Source organism: Balaenoptera physalus (genome assembly GCF_965194825.1).
Source record: "Balaenoptera physalus genome assembly, chromosome: 15".
Taxonomy (NCBI): domain Eukaryota; kingdom Metazoa; phylum Chordata; class Mammalia; order Artiodactyla; family Balaenopteridae; genus Balaenoptera; species Balaenoptera physalus.
This window is the reverse complement of record NC_138894.1, coordinates 91,134,028-91,149,671: the sequence shown is the minus strand read 5'-3', so window position 1 is coordinate 91,149,671 and position 15,644 is coordinate 91,134,028. Positions and strand designations below refer to the sequence as shown.

General features: G+C 50.7%; 1 protein-coding gene across 4 annotated transcripts; it reads left to right on the top strand.

Annotated features, from left to right (window-relative positions):
• The first annotated feature begins 4,469 nt into the window (after nt 1-4,469).
• KLF11 (KLF transcription factor 11) lies at nt 4,470-14,810 on the top strand. 4 transcript variants are annotated; one of them, XM_082425858.1, is made up of 5 exons: nt 4,470-4,695; nt 5,914-5,982; nt 6,288-6,557; nt 7,870-8,833; nt 11,870-14,810. In XM_082425858.1, exons 3-5 carry the CDS (start codon nt 6,297-6,299, stop codon nt 12,148-12,150), a joined length of 1,506 nt encoding a protein of 501 aa, XP_082281984.1. In that variant the 5' UTR covers nt 4,470-4,695; nt 5,914-5,982; nt 6,288-6,296; the 3' UTR covers nt 12,151-14,810. The 4 variants fall into 4 exon arrangements, 3 of the variants coding, with proteins under 3 accessions (XP_082281984.1, XP_082281983.1, XP_082281985.1); XR_014253647.1 differs by lacking the exon at nt 5,914-5,982 and having other exon boundaries at nt 7,870-8,939; nt 11,870-12,003; XM_082425857.1 differs by lacking the exon at nt 5,914-5,982.
• Nucleotides 14,811-15,644: the final 834 nt, after the last annotated feature.

The following is a 15,644-nucleotide window of genomic DNA, read 5'->3' as shown; positions in this document are numbered from 1 at the left end:
GCAACTGCTGTCGCTCTCCCTGGCCGAGTCCTTAACACGTTTCCCGCTGAGTCTGTTCCAAACCTTTCTCATCTCACCAGGACCCCCTCCCCAGTGGATGGCTCCTAAGTCACCAAGAAGGTAGATCACAGGGCATCACCCTGGCCGTCTCTCCTCTGCATCCCAGAATCTTCCTGACTCCCCAGCCACCTTCTCTTCCTTCCCCTGTCCTCTGATGAAGCAGAGGAGGCTCATGGGACCTCACAGTGAAAAAAGCTTTAGAGTTGATCTGACGATAATCATCTGAGATTGCGGGCTCCTCTGAAGTGATCGTCACACAAGTCCCAGCCCCTCTTTTGCTAAGCGTCCTGCAGCCTTCTGGAATGTATGTGAGCACCTCCTCTCTTTGCTTACAGCTTCAAGACTTTCTCGTTCTTGCTCCCCAGGTCCTTCCTCCTGCCCAGGGCCGGCCTCCCTGTTACGTGCTCTCCCAGCCCTCCCCTGACACCACTCCCCAACCTCCTTCCCTTCCCTCTCCCTCTTGCGTCACTCGTTTTCCTCCTCTGAGCCCTTCACTTCAGCGTGCAAACGTGCTCAAGTTCCTGTACTGTCATTTAAAATTCCTTCAAAGTTCACAGAAACCGAAATCACGATGGCTTTCAAATACATGAAAAACTCTCAAGGAAACTCCACCAAAGAAATGCAATCTACTGTTACGAGTTCTCATTTTTTCCACTGAGCTTGGTAGAGGTCAAAAATTCGAGATGGTTCAGTATTAGTGAAGGGAGAGGGGACTGGCTTTGCAGTTCACTGTTCATGGGGTAAATGGACACAAAAGCATGTTTGGAGGGCAATTTGACAATTTTCCTCAATTAAAAATGCACATACCCACGTATCAGAATTTTCATAGCAGCTCTACTCATAACAGCCCCAGACTGGAAAGTCCTGATGTCCGTCGACAGGAGAATAGATGGATACACTGTGCTGTATTTTATATCAACAAGAATAAATGATCTTGAACTACATGCAACTCCATGCCAGACCCAACAGAGAACAAACCATATGATTCTCTTTGTACAAGTTTCAATACATGCAAAAACATCCTATGGGGTTAGAAGTCATGATAGGGATTATCCTGGATGGGGTCAGGGAGGGGGCTTCTAGGATTCTGCTAATACTCTGTTTCTTGATCTCCACGCTGGTGACACAAGTGTGTTTGCCATGTGAAAATTCACCGAGTTGTACACCTAAGTTTTTGCACTTCCCTGTATCTATGCTATACTTCGATAAAATTTATCAAAAGGGAAAAAAAGGGAAAAGGAAAAGAAATGCTCTTGCAAGAGCATTTCCAGCAATTCCAATTCTAGGAAGTCATCTTGTAGTTATTTTTGCATGTGGGCAAACAATGAATGGACATGATGTCCTGGCAAACTGGAAATAGCCTAAATACCCCAGTGATTCAAGCAGGAGTGGTTAAATGAAGTACAACACGTCCATATAACAGAATAGTGTTTAACCGTGATATTCACGAGGGTGACCTTTTTGTACTGATTTGCAACAGGCTCCAAAACATGCTGTGAAATCAGCAAGCAAGATGCACAAGGTGCACAGAACACTACCTTCTGTGTAAAAGTATTTTTTCCATATACACAGACGCTCTGGGAGGACCCATGAGAAAGTGGTGGCAGTCTAGCTGGGGGCATCATGCTCTACTTTATCCAGGAGTTATCTGTGTCGAGACCCAGCCCGCCTGCTGGACCGCGCTCTGCCTGAGGGTCTGTGGGGCCTGGTGCCAATGAGGGCCTCCGTGATGGCTCTGTGTGAATGACTTGTAACTGTCTTCAGTTTATAAACATGTCAATATCCACTGACTACAGGCAGGACCAGCATCTGGGGTTTGGCAGCAACCACAGACGTGTGTGTGTGTGTGTGTGTGTGTGTTTGTGTGTGTGTGTGTGTGTGTGGTGCGGGGGGCGGGGCGGGAAGAAAGGCTTCATGGAGAAGCGGTATCTGGGTAGATGTGGGGAAGAAGGGAGGAGGGACAAGCATAAGCGAAGACCTGTCTCTCTGTCACATGGACAGATGTAGGAAGGGTAAGGCCTTATGCTTGAAGAGCCCCGAGCCAGGCTGCTGCCCAAGTTTCCAGGTATTCCTGCTGTCCAGGGAGCAGAAACTGAGCTGGAGGTGAGAGAAGCTTGTGCTCCAGGCTCCTGAAGAGTCCATGCCACCTCCTATTCTGCAGAGACATAGCCGGCCACATGGCCTGGCCACATTGGCAGAGCTGGGATTTGCATCCGGGTGTGACTCCAAAACCCTGCACTTAGCACTTGGCTGAGTCGTCCTGCTGTTCAGGGGTCAGGAAGGGCTTCGCTGAGGAGTCACACTGCAGTCTTACAGAGTAAAAGCGGAGAAGGGTTGTGGTGTTCCACACAGAAGGAACGCCACGCACAAAGCAGAAGACAGTGATCTGACCTGATGTGGGCAGCACAGGGTTCCGTACGGAGGCAATGGGGGCAGGAGGGAAAGGGATTTGGAGAACTGGTCGGAATGATGCAGGAAGCACTGGCTGGGGCCTGGTTACTCAGACTCACGGATTCCCACCTAAGGAGTAAGTGTCAGTCCCATAGCTGTTTGGATTCCAAACTGAGAGTTTGATTATGGGTTTGGTACCATCTCTACTTCTAGAAGATCACTGTGGCAGTGAGATGAGGCACAGATTACAGGTGATGAAGCTAGAGGTAGAGAGACCCGTTGGGAAGCAGTGGAATAATGCAGATGAGAGAAGATGGTGGCTTGGACCAGAGCAGGAGTAGGTGATGGAGAGAAGTTAAGAGTTTGAGAGAGATTTAGGAAGAAGCAGAACACGCAGTAATTGGCAGAAGGAAGCAAGTGCACGAAAAGGAAGGGTCAAAGGTGACTCTCAGATTTCTGGGTGAAGGAATGAGGCATCTGGTGGTGCCCTTCCGGAGGTGAGAAATCCGAATGGGGTAGAATGGAAGTTCAGTTTCAAGGACAGTGAAGTAGAGGGGTCTGCAGCATGTCCAAGTGGGTAGGCCAGATGGTGTTGGCCTTCATTCACTCATTGAACCAGTGGTTACTGTGTACTTGCAGCGAGCCAGGCACTGGGGGTTCACAGTGAATTAGACAAGGTCCCTAACCTTGGGAGGGTTCCTTCTGGTGGAGAGACAATTAACAAATAACTAAAGAAACAGAAGTTACAGGCCATGAAAGGTACTGCGAAGGATCTGAAGAAGATGAAATGGAGAGAAGCTGCAGGTCAGCCTATGCTCCCTCTGCCCAACAGAGCAGGCCTGCTGAGGAACAAGTTGGCCAGAGCCCTGGGTCCCACCTGCTTCCCTACCAGTTTAAGGGGGAGGGCCTGGTGCTCTGACGGCCTGTTCCTTGGGCCCAGGGCTTCTCTCGCTCAGAGCCAATCCCCAGAGGGCAGGGATCCTCTACTTTCACCTGCTCTTAGCTTTTAGGGTCAAGGCTTCCTCACTGTGGCCTCTGCACCGTGCGCTGTGTCAACCCATATCCAAACCCAGCAAATGTGGGCCACGTGGATGGATGAAGGGCTGTCTCGTGCCTCGCTGCAGGTTGTGAGGGTACACATAAAACAGCCTGCACTTCAGGAACTTGGAGCTGCAGAACTGGATAAACCGCACCCTGAGAAACAGGCAACCGAAGTACTGGGGGAAAAAAAGGTGTCCTAGGCATCTCTCTCATTCAGGCCTGAGGACTTCCCAGAGGGGGTAACGCTTACACCTGGTCTGGGAAGAATGGGTTTCACCAGGTGCCTCTCGGGTGGGCACCCGTCTTGCCCCCCACCCCCACTGAGCTAAGCGGAAACTGCAGCCCAGAGCTGCCTGGGGACCGGTGTCAGCGGCAGACACAGGCCTAGAAGCTCGGGCTCTGGGTGCCTGCGGTAAGGAGCAGATGCAGGCGATGTCACCTGGGGCTAGCCAGCTTTCAAAACTCTTCTAGGGATGCACTCCTAAGAGCGACGGTAGATTAATACCAATTAAAAAACAAGAAAGCAAAATCTGGGTTGAGGTCTCCAGGTGAGCCGCCTCTGCTGGACGGATTCACTTCATGGGGACCTAAGCTCCGGGAGGCTGCGGGCGGTGGCCCCTTTAAGCGTAATCCTCCTCCCAGCCATCCCAATACGCTCGGGGACTTTCCCGGCCGCAGCGGCGCGGTCCCCGCCGCCCGCGCCGCTGCCGCCGCCGCCGCCGCCCGCGCCGCCGGGACCTTTCCCCTACTTTCCAGGTCCTCAGGCTCCGCCCCCTCGCCGCCACCAAAATACATGCCGCATCCCGCCCTGCCCGATCACGCCGCTGCCAGGCTCTGATCACGCGGCTCCCCGCGGCGCCCATTGGCCGGCGGCGCACGGGCTAGGCGCGCATTGGCTGGCGCCCTCCAGGCCCCGCCCCGTCGGGGCGCGGTGTATTTTGGTTTGCCTCCGCGCTCCGCCCCTGCGGCCGCTCCCTCCCCGGCCGCCCCGCCCCTCCCGCACCGCGAGGGCCGCGCCGGTGCAGAGCCGCGCGGGCGGGCGGAGGCGCACGCTGGCCATTGGAGGTCCGAGTCGCCGCCGCCCGCCGTGCACGTGCGGCAGCTGCCGTGTACCGAACTCCCGCCGCGCGGCCGCTTTGTTGCCTCCCGGCCGCCGGCACCATGCACACGCCGGCCTCCGCGGGCTCGGGCGACGCACGCGCGGTGAGTGGCCGCCCATTGGAGCAAGGGGCGAGGCGGGGACGCGCTGCCAGTGCGGGCCCAGGGCGCGGAGGAGGCCAGGGGCGCGCGGGGCATCACCGCGCGCGCACCGTTAGGAGCCCGGGCGGCTTCGGGAGCCGAGAGGGGCGGTGGCCGCACGAGGCCGCGCCGGGAGGGGCGGGAAGTGGGCGTGGGTCTCGCGCTGCTCTCTGCGCAGCTTTGTCTACCGCTCCCGCAGCGGCCCCGCCCTGCCGGCTTCAGGTGCGGGGCTATTTCCAGCCATGACGTCACCAGGCCCTGTGAGGAGGTGGCCGTTGGGCGGGGCGCAGCTGGCGGGAACGCGGCACGCGGGCGGCGGGGGCGGGGCGCCGGCGGAGGGGCAAGGACTGTGGGAACGCGGCGCACGGGCGGTGGAAAGGGTGAGGGGGCGGGGCAAAAGCTGGCGGGAAGGTGGGGGCGGGGCAAGGGCTGTGGGAAGGTGGGGGCGGGGCAGGGGGCGGGGCAAAGGCCGGCGGGAAGGCTGCACGGGGTGGGGGGCGGGGCCCGGCGCCTCAACCCTGGCGGGCTCCAGTCGGGGCCTGGGGGCCGCGAGGAGTTCGCTGGTTGGACCTGGGACCTAGTCGAGCCACGCGGATCGCTGAGAGGCCGAGAGAGAGAGGGGTGGGAGCCCCGCGCCGCTCTGTCCCTGCCCACCTGTGGGCCAAGCAGGCGGCAGCCCGCACGTCTGTGACTTCACAGTTCCGAGGCCCGGGCTGCGGGCAGAAGTGGGGCTAGAGCGGCGTTTGTAAAGGCGGCGGCGTTGCCTGTGTGCTTTGGGGGGCACCTGGGCAGGACAGGTTGGATGTTTAGGCAAACTGAGTGGAAGTGTGTATCTAAGTAGATGTAAAATTTCTCTGCGAAGAGATCAGTTAGTTTCAGTCGCTTCCCTCCCCGCTCTTGCTTGACAAGAGGCGGTCTGCTGCGCTGGAAAGTCCTCGGGGCCCGGGCTTGTGGCACATCTTACACTTTGTTCCTCTCCCCGCGCTGGCCTTGTGGCGTGAATCGGTGCTCCTGGGTGTGGGGACCGGGGCTGAGCCAGCGCAGGCTCTCCCGCCCAGGGCTCTGCTGAGTGACGGCCTCACTGGTGTGGAGCCTCCGGGGTTGTCGCAGATGCGTCTGTGGGGACGCTCTGGTGGCTTCGCCGACTCAGAAGGGCTGCGCTCTCATCTCACCCAACCTCAGCCATCAGTGTCTTTTCCTCCTCCCCCGGGGACAGTTTGGTACTAGCCACTGCAGCTCACAGCTCTGGAAGTAAGTGTTATTAATCATTTTCCGAAGGAGAACACTAGCTTAATAACCCTTGTTAAGAGTCAGGATTTTCCGTGGAAGCCGCTGGCGGACCGACTCCATTCCTCCTCCTGCCCCCCGCCCCGCCGCAGAACGCTGGCTCGAGGCGAGTGGTCCTCGGCGCTCGGCCGGCATCCTTCCCTGGAAGCCACAGCGCGTGCGCGTGCTGCCGGGGGCGGGGCGGGCTTCTGGTGTGCGCGTCCCCGTGCTGTCCGGGTGCCCCTCCCTGTGTTTCCAGGGACTCAGCCGCCGTGTTGTGTCGACTTTAGGTTGACATCATGGACATATGCGAGTCAATCCTGGAGAGGAAGCGGCACGACAGCGAGAGGTCTACGTGCAGCATCTTGGAGCAGAACGACATGGAAGCTGTCGAGGCTCTTGTTTGCATGAGCTCCTGGGGTCAGAGATCCCAGAAAGGGGACTTGTTAAAGATAAGACCCCTCACACCTGTCTCTGACTCTGGGGATGTTTCCACCATTGTGCACGTGGACGCAGCCACACCCGCGTTACCAAAGGACTTCCATTCTTTATCAACTCTGGTAAGAGGCGGGGGAGAGGAGCGATTTGTGCAGTGGCTGGAGTACCTTCAGTAAACATGCTGAAGAGCTCCTGGGGGGATTCACCCCATGCTGGCAAGCAAGTTCATACCCTCCCCTTTATGGGTCCTAAGGGTGAAAACTTCTTTTATCTCTTGAAAATATGCTTTCCATTGATTGATCATAGCTTGCAGCCAATGATGAAAATGGGGTGAAAATGTCCATAGGCTGAAACGTACAGATTGATGGGAGAAAGCAAAATGTACTCATTTCCCTGGGGAACTGAGGGTGGAGGCTTAGGTTCCCCCAGATACCCCAGGCCAGGGTCAGGATCAGCTGCCACAGCTGGGGAAAGCCTGTGCTTTGGCACCAGACAGCCTTTGTTAGCTGGGTTGAGACCCTGGCCTCTGCCACCCTGTGGCAGCGAGCTTCTTTCTTGGGTGAGTTGGGTGCAGTCAAGCACTGGTTTTGGTTTTTGTTTTCTTAACTTGTTACAGCTATGAAGTTACTGGGAAAAACTGCTTCTCAACTTGGAGAAGTCGAGAGCTGTCAATTGCTAACAAAACTGAAAATTATAATCTAATTGTCCTGAGCTGGAAGCCTGCCCTGGAAGGAGAGTGTGGAAAACCGACGTGGAGAGGGATGAGAGGGGACCTGTGGGTAGTGGAGAGGATTGTGCAGGTAGTGGGCCTGGCTACCTGGAGCACGTCCCAGCTTTGGGATCGTCCACTGAGAGGCTGAAGATAAGTGGGGGTGGTGGGGGAGGTGTTACAGAGGCTGGCTGTAGGCAGAACCCCTGGTTAGAGCAGGGCCTTTTAGGGATCATTCTGACAGGTTTCACCTCGCATCCAGTAGGCACAGGATACGTGTGTGATTGATTGGATACGTGTGTGATTGATTGGATACGTGTGTGTTAAATGATTACCACGGAGATTTTTAAAAAATTTTTGAGAATCTAAAATTATCGTGTAAAGCCTTCACCTTGAATATAAGTTTGATTTCTCATTTGTAGTCCTAATATGCAAATTGTTCATTTCAGTAGCTGTGCGAGGCCAGTAATGGCACTGGCGTCCTTATAACCGAGCAAATGGATGGGTTTGAGAGAGGCTGGGAAAAGGGGAGAAAGCTAGAAAGTAAAGTGTCTCATGCAGCTTTTATATCCACTGGGTGTGATTATGAGCAGACTTTGACCAGTCTTTTCTAGATACTTCTTTGTAAAGACCTTGGGGACAACATGATCAAAGTAAGTTCCTTAAAATTTAACCAAAACAACCTTTTCACACAGTACTTTTTTTCTTTTTTTTTTTTTTTAAAGTGCATGACTCCTCCTCAGAGCCCTGACCTCCTGGAGCCATCAACAGGGACAGTTGTTCCTTCCCAAGTAACTGATTCCAAAGCACCCATGGTCGTGGCTGTCCCCCCAGCCTCTACTGGGGCAGCCGGACTGCTGAGCAGGAGGTCAGAGAGGGCCCTGCCTGGTTTGAAGCCAGAGCTGCCGGAGCCAGCTGTCAGCCCTCACTGCAGGGCCACGGTGACAAGTGTCATTTGCCACACTGGGGGGTGTCCTGCTTCTGCCCACGTTCCTACCACCCAGACTCAAGCACACCAACTTTCAGCCAACGCGGAAGGAGAAGCGCAGTTTCTGGGGCCTGTTGAAGCTGTGCAGGACGCACACCTCACACGCAGCGTGCTCAGCGTTAACTCAGCGTCCTGTCAGCCTTGTTTGCACAAGTCCAGTGGCCTGAGGCCCCCCGACAAAGGCCAGCAGGCAGGGTGGCCCGTTGCAATTCAGACCTGCTCACCAAAGAATTACGAAAATGACTTGCCAAGGAAAGCCACCCCTCTGATTTCTGTCCCCATTCCTAGTCCCCCTGTCCTTTGCCAAATGATCCCTGTGACTGGACAAAGTGGCATGTTATCAGCTTTTTTGAAGCCACCTCCCCAAGTGTCTGCAGGGACTGTCAAACCCATCTTACCCCACGCTGCTCCAGTGCCCCAGCCTGTGTTTGTGGGACCGTCTGTGCCTCAGGGAACTGTGATGTTGGTTCTGCCCCAGGGGGCCCTCCCGCAGCCTGCCACGTGTTCCTCGAGTGGAATGGCTGTTGGGAATACCAAGTTACTGCCCCTTGCCCCTGCTCCGGTGTTCATCGCATCCAATCAGAACTGCGCCCCTCAGGTAGACTTTTCCCGAAGGAGGAACTATGTTTGCAACTTCCCAGGCTGCCAGAAAACCTACTTCAAAAGTTCCCACCTCAAGGCTCATCTTCGCACTCACACAGGTGAGAACTGAAGCAAGTAGGGCAGAGGGAATGTCGAATCCCGTGATCGGGAAACACACGTCCAGCCGCCTTTGAGTGGGAGCGAAGCTGAGAACCACTGGAGAAGGTGGCCATCTTTCTTTGGTTCTGAAAAGCCTTCATAGTCTTGGGGTGAACGTTAGTACAGCTGTCAGTGGTTTTCCTAGAACATGGTATCTGGTCACCCCAGTAGCTAAAATGTAATATAGTTCTGTGATTGTGAACCTGTGATTGAGAGGCTTTTAGGGTGAGGCTCACGTTCCCCCTTTCTCTTCACATTGCAGTAGACATTCTTTCTGTGCATTTTAGAAAGTGTCCATTCACGTTCAATAAACATCTTATCAGTGTGACTTAGGCTTACTATGGGGAAAGAACTCTCCAAAGTATGGAAAAGTTTGAATTCTAGAATGTTTGAACTTTAAAGGAATATTGTTTTTTTATTTTTGGAAATATGTAGTTTTAATTCAGAAGGAGTCACAAAAGAAACTAACTATAATGACTTAATGATCTCTTTATTGTCCCATCAGCTCCATCCAGTAGAATTTTCGGCACTGATGGAAATGTTCTATGTCCATTAGGAGGGTAGCCACTAGCCACACGCACTCGAAATGTGAACAGTGTGTCTGAGGAACCGAATTTTACGTTTTCATTAAGGTTGCATTTATATAGCTACATGGGGCTGGTGGCTACCATGTTTAGCGGAGGTGTGAGGTTGCCTGGTGGATAGAACTTCTGCTGTAGTTGATTAGGGCAGAATGTCTCAGGTGTTCTGTGACACTCTTGTTCTTTGAGTTAGTGTCAGTTGTTTTGTTTTCAAGGGTCCTGTGGTTAAATAGTCTGCTTGTTAAACTCACCTTTCAAAGGTTCACACATATATGTACATATAATAAGCCCAGTTAACAGGTCGCAGGTTCTGCAGTAAAGATGTGCTTCGTAAACTGTCTTGATCGTGGAACCCCAGATGTCGGCTAGTGGCCTGGGGGACAGCAGTGAATTGTGAAATACAGTTTAGGAAAGGCTGAATTGGAGGGAGTTGTCATAGTACTTTACTTTGAAATGCTTTCCTGGTAGAGTGGTTTCTAATTAGCACGTTAGAAGTCCAATTGTGGCAGCTCCCGCTTGCAGAATGAAGCCGCATCTGGAAGGCGGGCCTGACAGAAGGAGCCCTGCTGTCCTCCACACTGCGGAAGGGGCTGTGTGCTTCCAGGCTAAGGCCCCAAACCTGGCCTGTGCAGAACTTGCCTCTCTGCCTTTACCATCTCTCTCCAGTTCCACATTTCTGCCCTTCACCTTCTGCCCTCTGCCTGTCTCTACTTACTGAAAACCCTTTAAGGGCCGTCCCAAAGTTAGTTCTTAGAACTCTCTCCTGATCTCTCCTTCTTTATTTGACCCTAATGGTTTGTTGTGTTTTTCACCACATTCTCCCTTTGTATTTTTAGTTACTTACATACGTGTCTGATCTCACTGGATATAGACTCTTGGTGTCTGTCCCAAGAGCCTGACGCTAGTCATTGGTGCTGCAGGGTCGCTGTCGTGGCTGTATCGGTGTGAACGGGCACCCCTAAGGGGCTCATTGACTTGGCAAGCCCTGCTTTTCACTGAGAGACTGCTGAGGTGAACTTCAAATCACATCCAAACACGGATTCCACATGTGGGGAAGCAGTGGAATGAGGTTTTACTGTTTATTCAGTCAGCTTCCCTTGGTAGAAAGATAAGGTGATCATACAAGCTCTTTTCAGGTTTCCCAAAGTACTTAAATTTAAGTAACCATTAAAGGTTCTGAAGAATCAAATTCTTGTGTTATTTCGCAAACACTAAATCGGAGTTTTCATAAAAAATAGAAACCTTGGATAGGTTTACTTTAGATAAGATAGTTTTTCACTGTACCAACATGAAAATTTGTTTAATTAGGATAAGGTCGAGTGAGCAACGGCTACATTTTTGATATGCTGAAAACATAGGGCACTTTATAATTCCCACGCCGAAGGGTGGTGGTTCTCTGTCCAACATCTGGCCATCTGGTATGCTGCCAGCACTGGTGGTAGTTTCTGGAAACAGGTAACCTTATGCTTTCAACATGGGGTCTTTGAAATCCACCACAGCCTCACTGTGATAATGAATTTTCCTTTTAAGTCAACTTTGAAAAACATCAGATATTTAGTTGATCTCTCTCCAACACTCATTCATTCAAAACCATTTATTCACCACCTGTCATACAAAGTGCTGTGCTGGGGGTTAAACTGTACGTAGATGGATGAACTAGACAAGTCGTAAACCTTCGGGAAGGTAGGTCACGTGACAGCACGCAACAGCATTTCACAAATCCCTTCACAAGGTTGCACAAGCGGTCTATGGTGGTCACAACCTGGTCAAGGTCAGGGCTTCAGGATGCAGGAGAGGGGGCACTCCTGCTGGCTGGAAAGGCCCAGGAGGACTCTGCGGACAAGGGCTTCCCGCTCGCCCCTGTACCTCCAGGAGGACGCAGTACGGGCAGGGCGCGGGCCGGGTGCTCTGCAACTTTGAGTGAATGACGGATGCTTGAAGCTTGTAACAACAAGAAGGTAGCTGTTAGAGTTCTAACCTGTTTTGCAGTTAAGCTCTTTGTCAGTGTAATAACAAATAGGAAGGTGGAATTAATGATTCTGAGAAGTCTTGCAGGTCCTAGAAGGGATCTTTTTTAGATATGCAGCTTTCAGAGAGGGAAGGAGTCCTTCTTTTCAAGAATCTACCTCCTACCCCAAGTCCACAGTCAAAGATTTATTTTTATTTAAAAATATCTTTAGAAGCATTAGATTAGTTTGACGTCTTTGGGCCCTGACACATTACATCTTAGGTGTGGCAGGAAGAAATGCATCTTGGACAATTTCTTGACTTCCAAATAACCTGATACCAGAATACTAGGATATTACTTGCTTCTTAGGTTTTGATGAATAGAGTTTTAAAACGACATGAATTAACCTGTCCAATAAGGTGCTGAGCATTTATGTTTTCTTTACTTTGTGTTTTCTTACCTCTCAGGAGAGAAACCTTTCACCTGTAGCTGGGACGGCTGTGATAAAAAATTTGCTCGTTCAGATGAACTCTCTCGCCACCGCAGAACTCACACTGGGGAGAAGAAGTTTGTATGCCCAGTGTGTGATCGGCGTTTCATGCGCAGCGACCACTTGACAAAGCATGCCCGGCGCCATATGACCACCAAGAAGGTCCCTGGCTGGCAGGCGGAGGTTGGCAAACTGAACAGAATTGCCTCAGCAGAGAACCCTGGGAGCCCGCTGGTGCGCCTGCCGGCCTCTGCATGAAAGGTCCTCCAGGGAATTGTGGGTGGGAATTTTTCAAAGCCTTTTTTCAGGAATGGAAGTGATGGTTTTCTCTCCAAAAGAAATTGTCTTGAGGGCTAGGGGAGCTGGTTCTGATGAAAGTATGTTAACTTGTCTTTTTTGGTGGGGAACCCTGTTCAATATCTTTTGTAGTTTCAGAAGTTCTTTTAAGGAAAATGGAAGAAAATGTGATAATTTAAATCACCAGCATTCAAACAAACATTTCGGCAGGGGCTTCCCTGGTGGCGCAGTGGTTGAGAATCTGCCTGCCAATGTAGGGGACACGGGTTCGAGCCCTGGTCTGGGAAGATCCCACATGCCGCGGAGCAACTAAGCCCGTGAGCCACAACTACTGAGCCTGCGCGTCTGGAGCCTGTGCTCTACAAGAAGAGAGGCCGTGACAGTGAGAGGCCCGCGCACCGCGATGAAGAGTGGCCCCCGCTTGCCACAACTAGAGAAAGCCCTCGCACAGAAACGAAGACCCAACACAGCCAAAAATAAATAATAAATAAATTAAAAAAAAAACATTTTGGCAATAAATTTTACAAAATCTGGATTTTTTGGATTTTTTTTACAACCTTCCTATTCCTGTTTTGTAGAAATGAGACAGGTTACTAATTTTTATACTGTTTTTTATAAAAAAATACATTGTTCTCAAATCACCAGTTTCTATATAGATGATTTTACAATCTTCTTTTCAATGTTTAACAACATTTTTATAATAACCCTACTTTTAGTAAAGTTGGCACGTTATTCAGACAAAAAAACTTTATAACTTTGTAATCAGGCCTTTTAGATATAAGAATTTTTTAGAATCAGAACTGGTTGAATAGGGGCCTCTTAAAGAAATGGGGGGAAAAACTTTGCAGTCAGCTTCTTCATAACATTTTCAAGGGAAATTCCAGACAACCATTTCTTTAAGGCTGTAGCCCAAGGAATTAAAATTTTCGTTAAGTAGAACTTAGTCACCTGTGTCCATGGTGTGACTTGTGAATAATGTACCCCAGAGATAAAATACTCGGTAGATACCCGGTGAGCAGAGAGCTGCTGTAGGGTCTGAGTGTCTGTACTCTGCTGAGAGCAGACCATTCAGAGTCTCCTGTTTGTACCTCAAACCCCCAAGAAAGAAAATATAAGCACTCAAACCCAGCTGCTTTGTCAGTTGTCAGTTTGACTTCTTTTGCTGTGGCCTTATCCAAGTGTTTTGTGGGTAGAGTAACTTCTTAGAGAAAAAGATGTCCTTAGTAGTTGGAGGAACTTTCCACCAAAGTAAAGCTTATGTGAGGTGAAGCAGACATGCAAATGGTCCAGCTCCAGTGTTCTGATTACTTTATTTATTAAGTATTAAGAACGATGGGGAATGCAAGTTACAGTAAGCGGCAGTAATACTACCAAGCTGTCCTTTCATTCATTTTGTTTGAAGGAAATTGTTTTGATCAAACAGAAAATTACTTGGAATGGGGTATTTTGCAATGTGCCTAGAAAATAGACCATGGGCATCACGTTGAAGCTGTGAGCACAGGTCCTAGCATTACAGAGACTGTGCCCCAGTGTCCAGGTGTCCAGGAAGCTGCTGAGACTGCTTTTGTTGGGCAGCATTGGGAATCCAGGCAAGAGAGTGCATGTAACGAACACGGTGATACTGCTCTGCCCTTCGAGCCTGGGAATGGTTTTTATTGTGCCGTATATATTTAGGTTTTTGTCTTTGCCTCTTATTTATTTGCATTTACCTTTATTAAAATGACGGTAAGGTGAAGAATAAATATAGTCAGGTTTTGTGTTCAGGTCTTTTTAGTCTAATAACCCTTGCCTGGTCATTCATTGTATGTTACTTGATACCCATGAAGTATCAACTGCTAATTGACACACAGGTCTGTAAGCGCCGGCTGTGTGTTTGGTAGGCTTCCATGTCTTTGAAGACTTCTGTAGTTGAGTATTCCTACTGGTCATGAGACGTGCTACAGTTGGAAGAGAACCAGAATTCAATGTCTATAGCTTGTGATTCCCCACCACCCAGTTCTTTCTTGCACTCATATCTTAAATCAGCATAAACATTTCTATGTGTATGCTGTAAGTGGCATTAAATTTGGATATTTTTCTTAATTATACGAAGTAATGTTAGTCCTACTAATGTTCTGGTGGATAATACAACGTCTTTGAGTATTTGGTTGCTTGTCACCTTGAACTTCATTCTCTGAGCAGTGTTGTTGCTAAAGGATAGATGTGTTAAAAAAAAAAAAAGGTTTTGATTTACACTTCCATTTCCTGATTAGACTTTGAAATACCTTCTGTAAACAACATTTTTGGCCCTCTGTTTGAAAGATTGTAAATTGGGAAGCAGCTTCATCTGAAAAATGCAACGTGGGAACCAGAACCCCGCGGTGCGTGTTCAGCATGGAGTCCCTCCGCTGCGGCCCGGGCATTGGAGGAGGGCGTGGGCGGCACGTCCCCCAGTGCACTTTACTGCCTGAGCAATTTTGCTTGATCTTTTTTGACTTTGAGCCTTTCAAGTAGTTAATAAAATTTTAAATGTTTCAGAATTATGTTTTATGTAACAGACTTTGACTTATTATTTAAATGAATATGTGTGATGTAACTTTTTTCTTTGGATCCTATAAAACTTTTTTGATTTGCAAACTGGACTTGTGTCCTGTGTCATTTAACTGCACTCCAGTGTACCCAGTGTCTGACCCTCCTCTTTGTTTTCTGGGGTTCTTTTCTGCTTTCAGGGCACCCTTTGGCTTCTTCGGAGGGTCCTTTCTGAAAGAGATGTGTGAAGGAGCGGCTTCTGTGTTGGCCAGTCTGACGTCAGGACCGGTCTTGGCAGTAGAGGACCGTGGCTGCTGGGTAACCCATGACCCTCATCCTCGTGCCATCCGTGTGTCAAGAGGGGAGTATGGGAGGCAGCCTCTTCCCTCCCTTCCCCCGCCCCCAGCCCAGGCTTTAAAGGTACGCCAGGGAGCCACAGTCTTCGCTCCTGCTCCTGGAGTACGTTCTCTGGAACCCGCTCTGCTGGGGCTGTGCATCCACGTCCCGCTAGGGGAGGCCCCGTGGGTGTGGCCAGGCACTTGCGTGGGCTCAGCTCCGGTCCCCGTGGTGCTTGTCTGTGAACGGCACTGGACAGGGTTGGTGGGTTCCCCTGCAGGCCGCACCGTGCTGCTTTCCTCTTACCTCACTGCTCCTTCGCCAGTCCCCCTCCTCTCCCTGACCCCTCTTCTATTCCCCTCACAACCTTGGTGATCTTTTCCAGCCTTGTGACTTAGATAAAAATAACTTCTGTACCGTAAAGACCCCCGCATGTATGTCTCTCCTTTACACTCCGCACCTGGCTTCAAACTCCTGTATCCAGCTCTCTGCTTGGCACCTGTCTAAGCAGCACCCCAAACTTTAGACGAGTGAACTCCTCATCTCCTCCACACTTGCTTTTCTCACAGTGACCCCGCTGCCTTTAAAAAGAACAGGGAGTCCATCCTTCT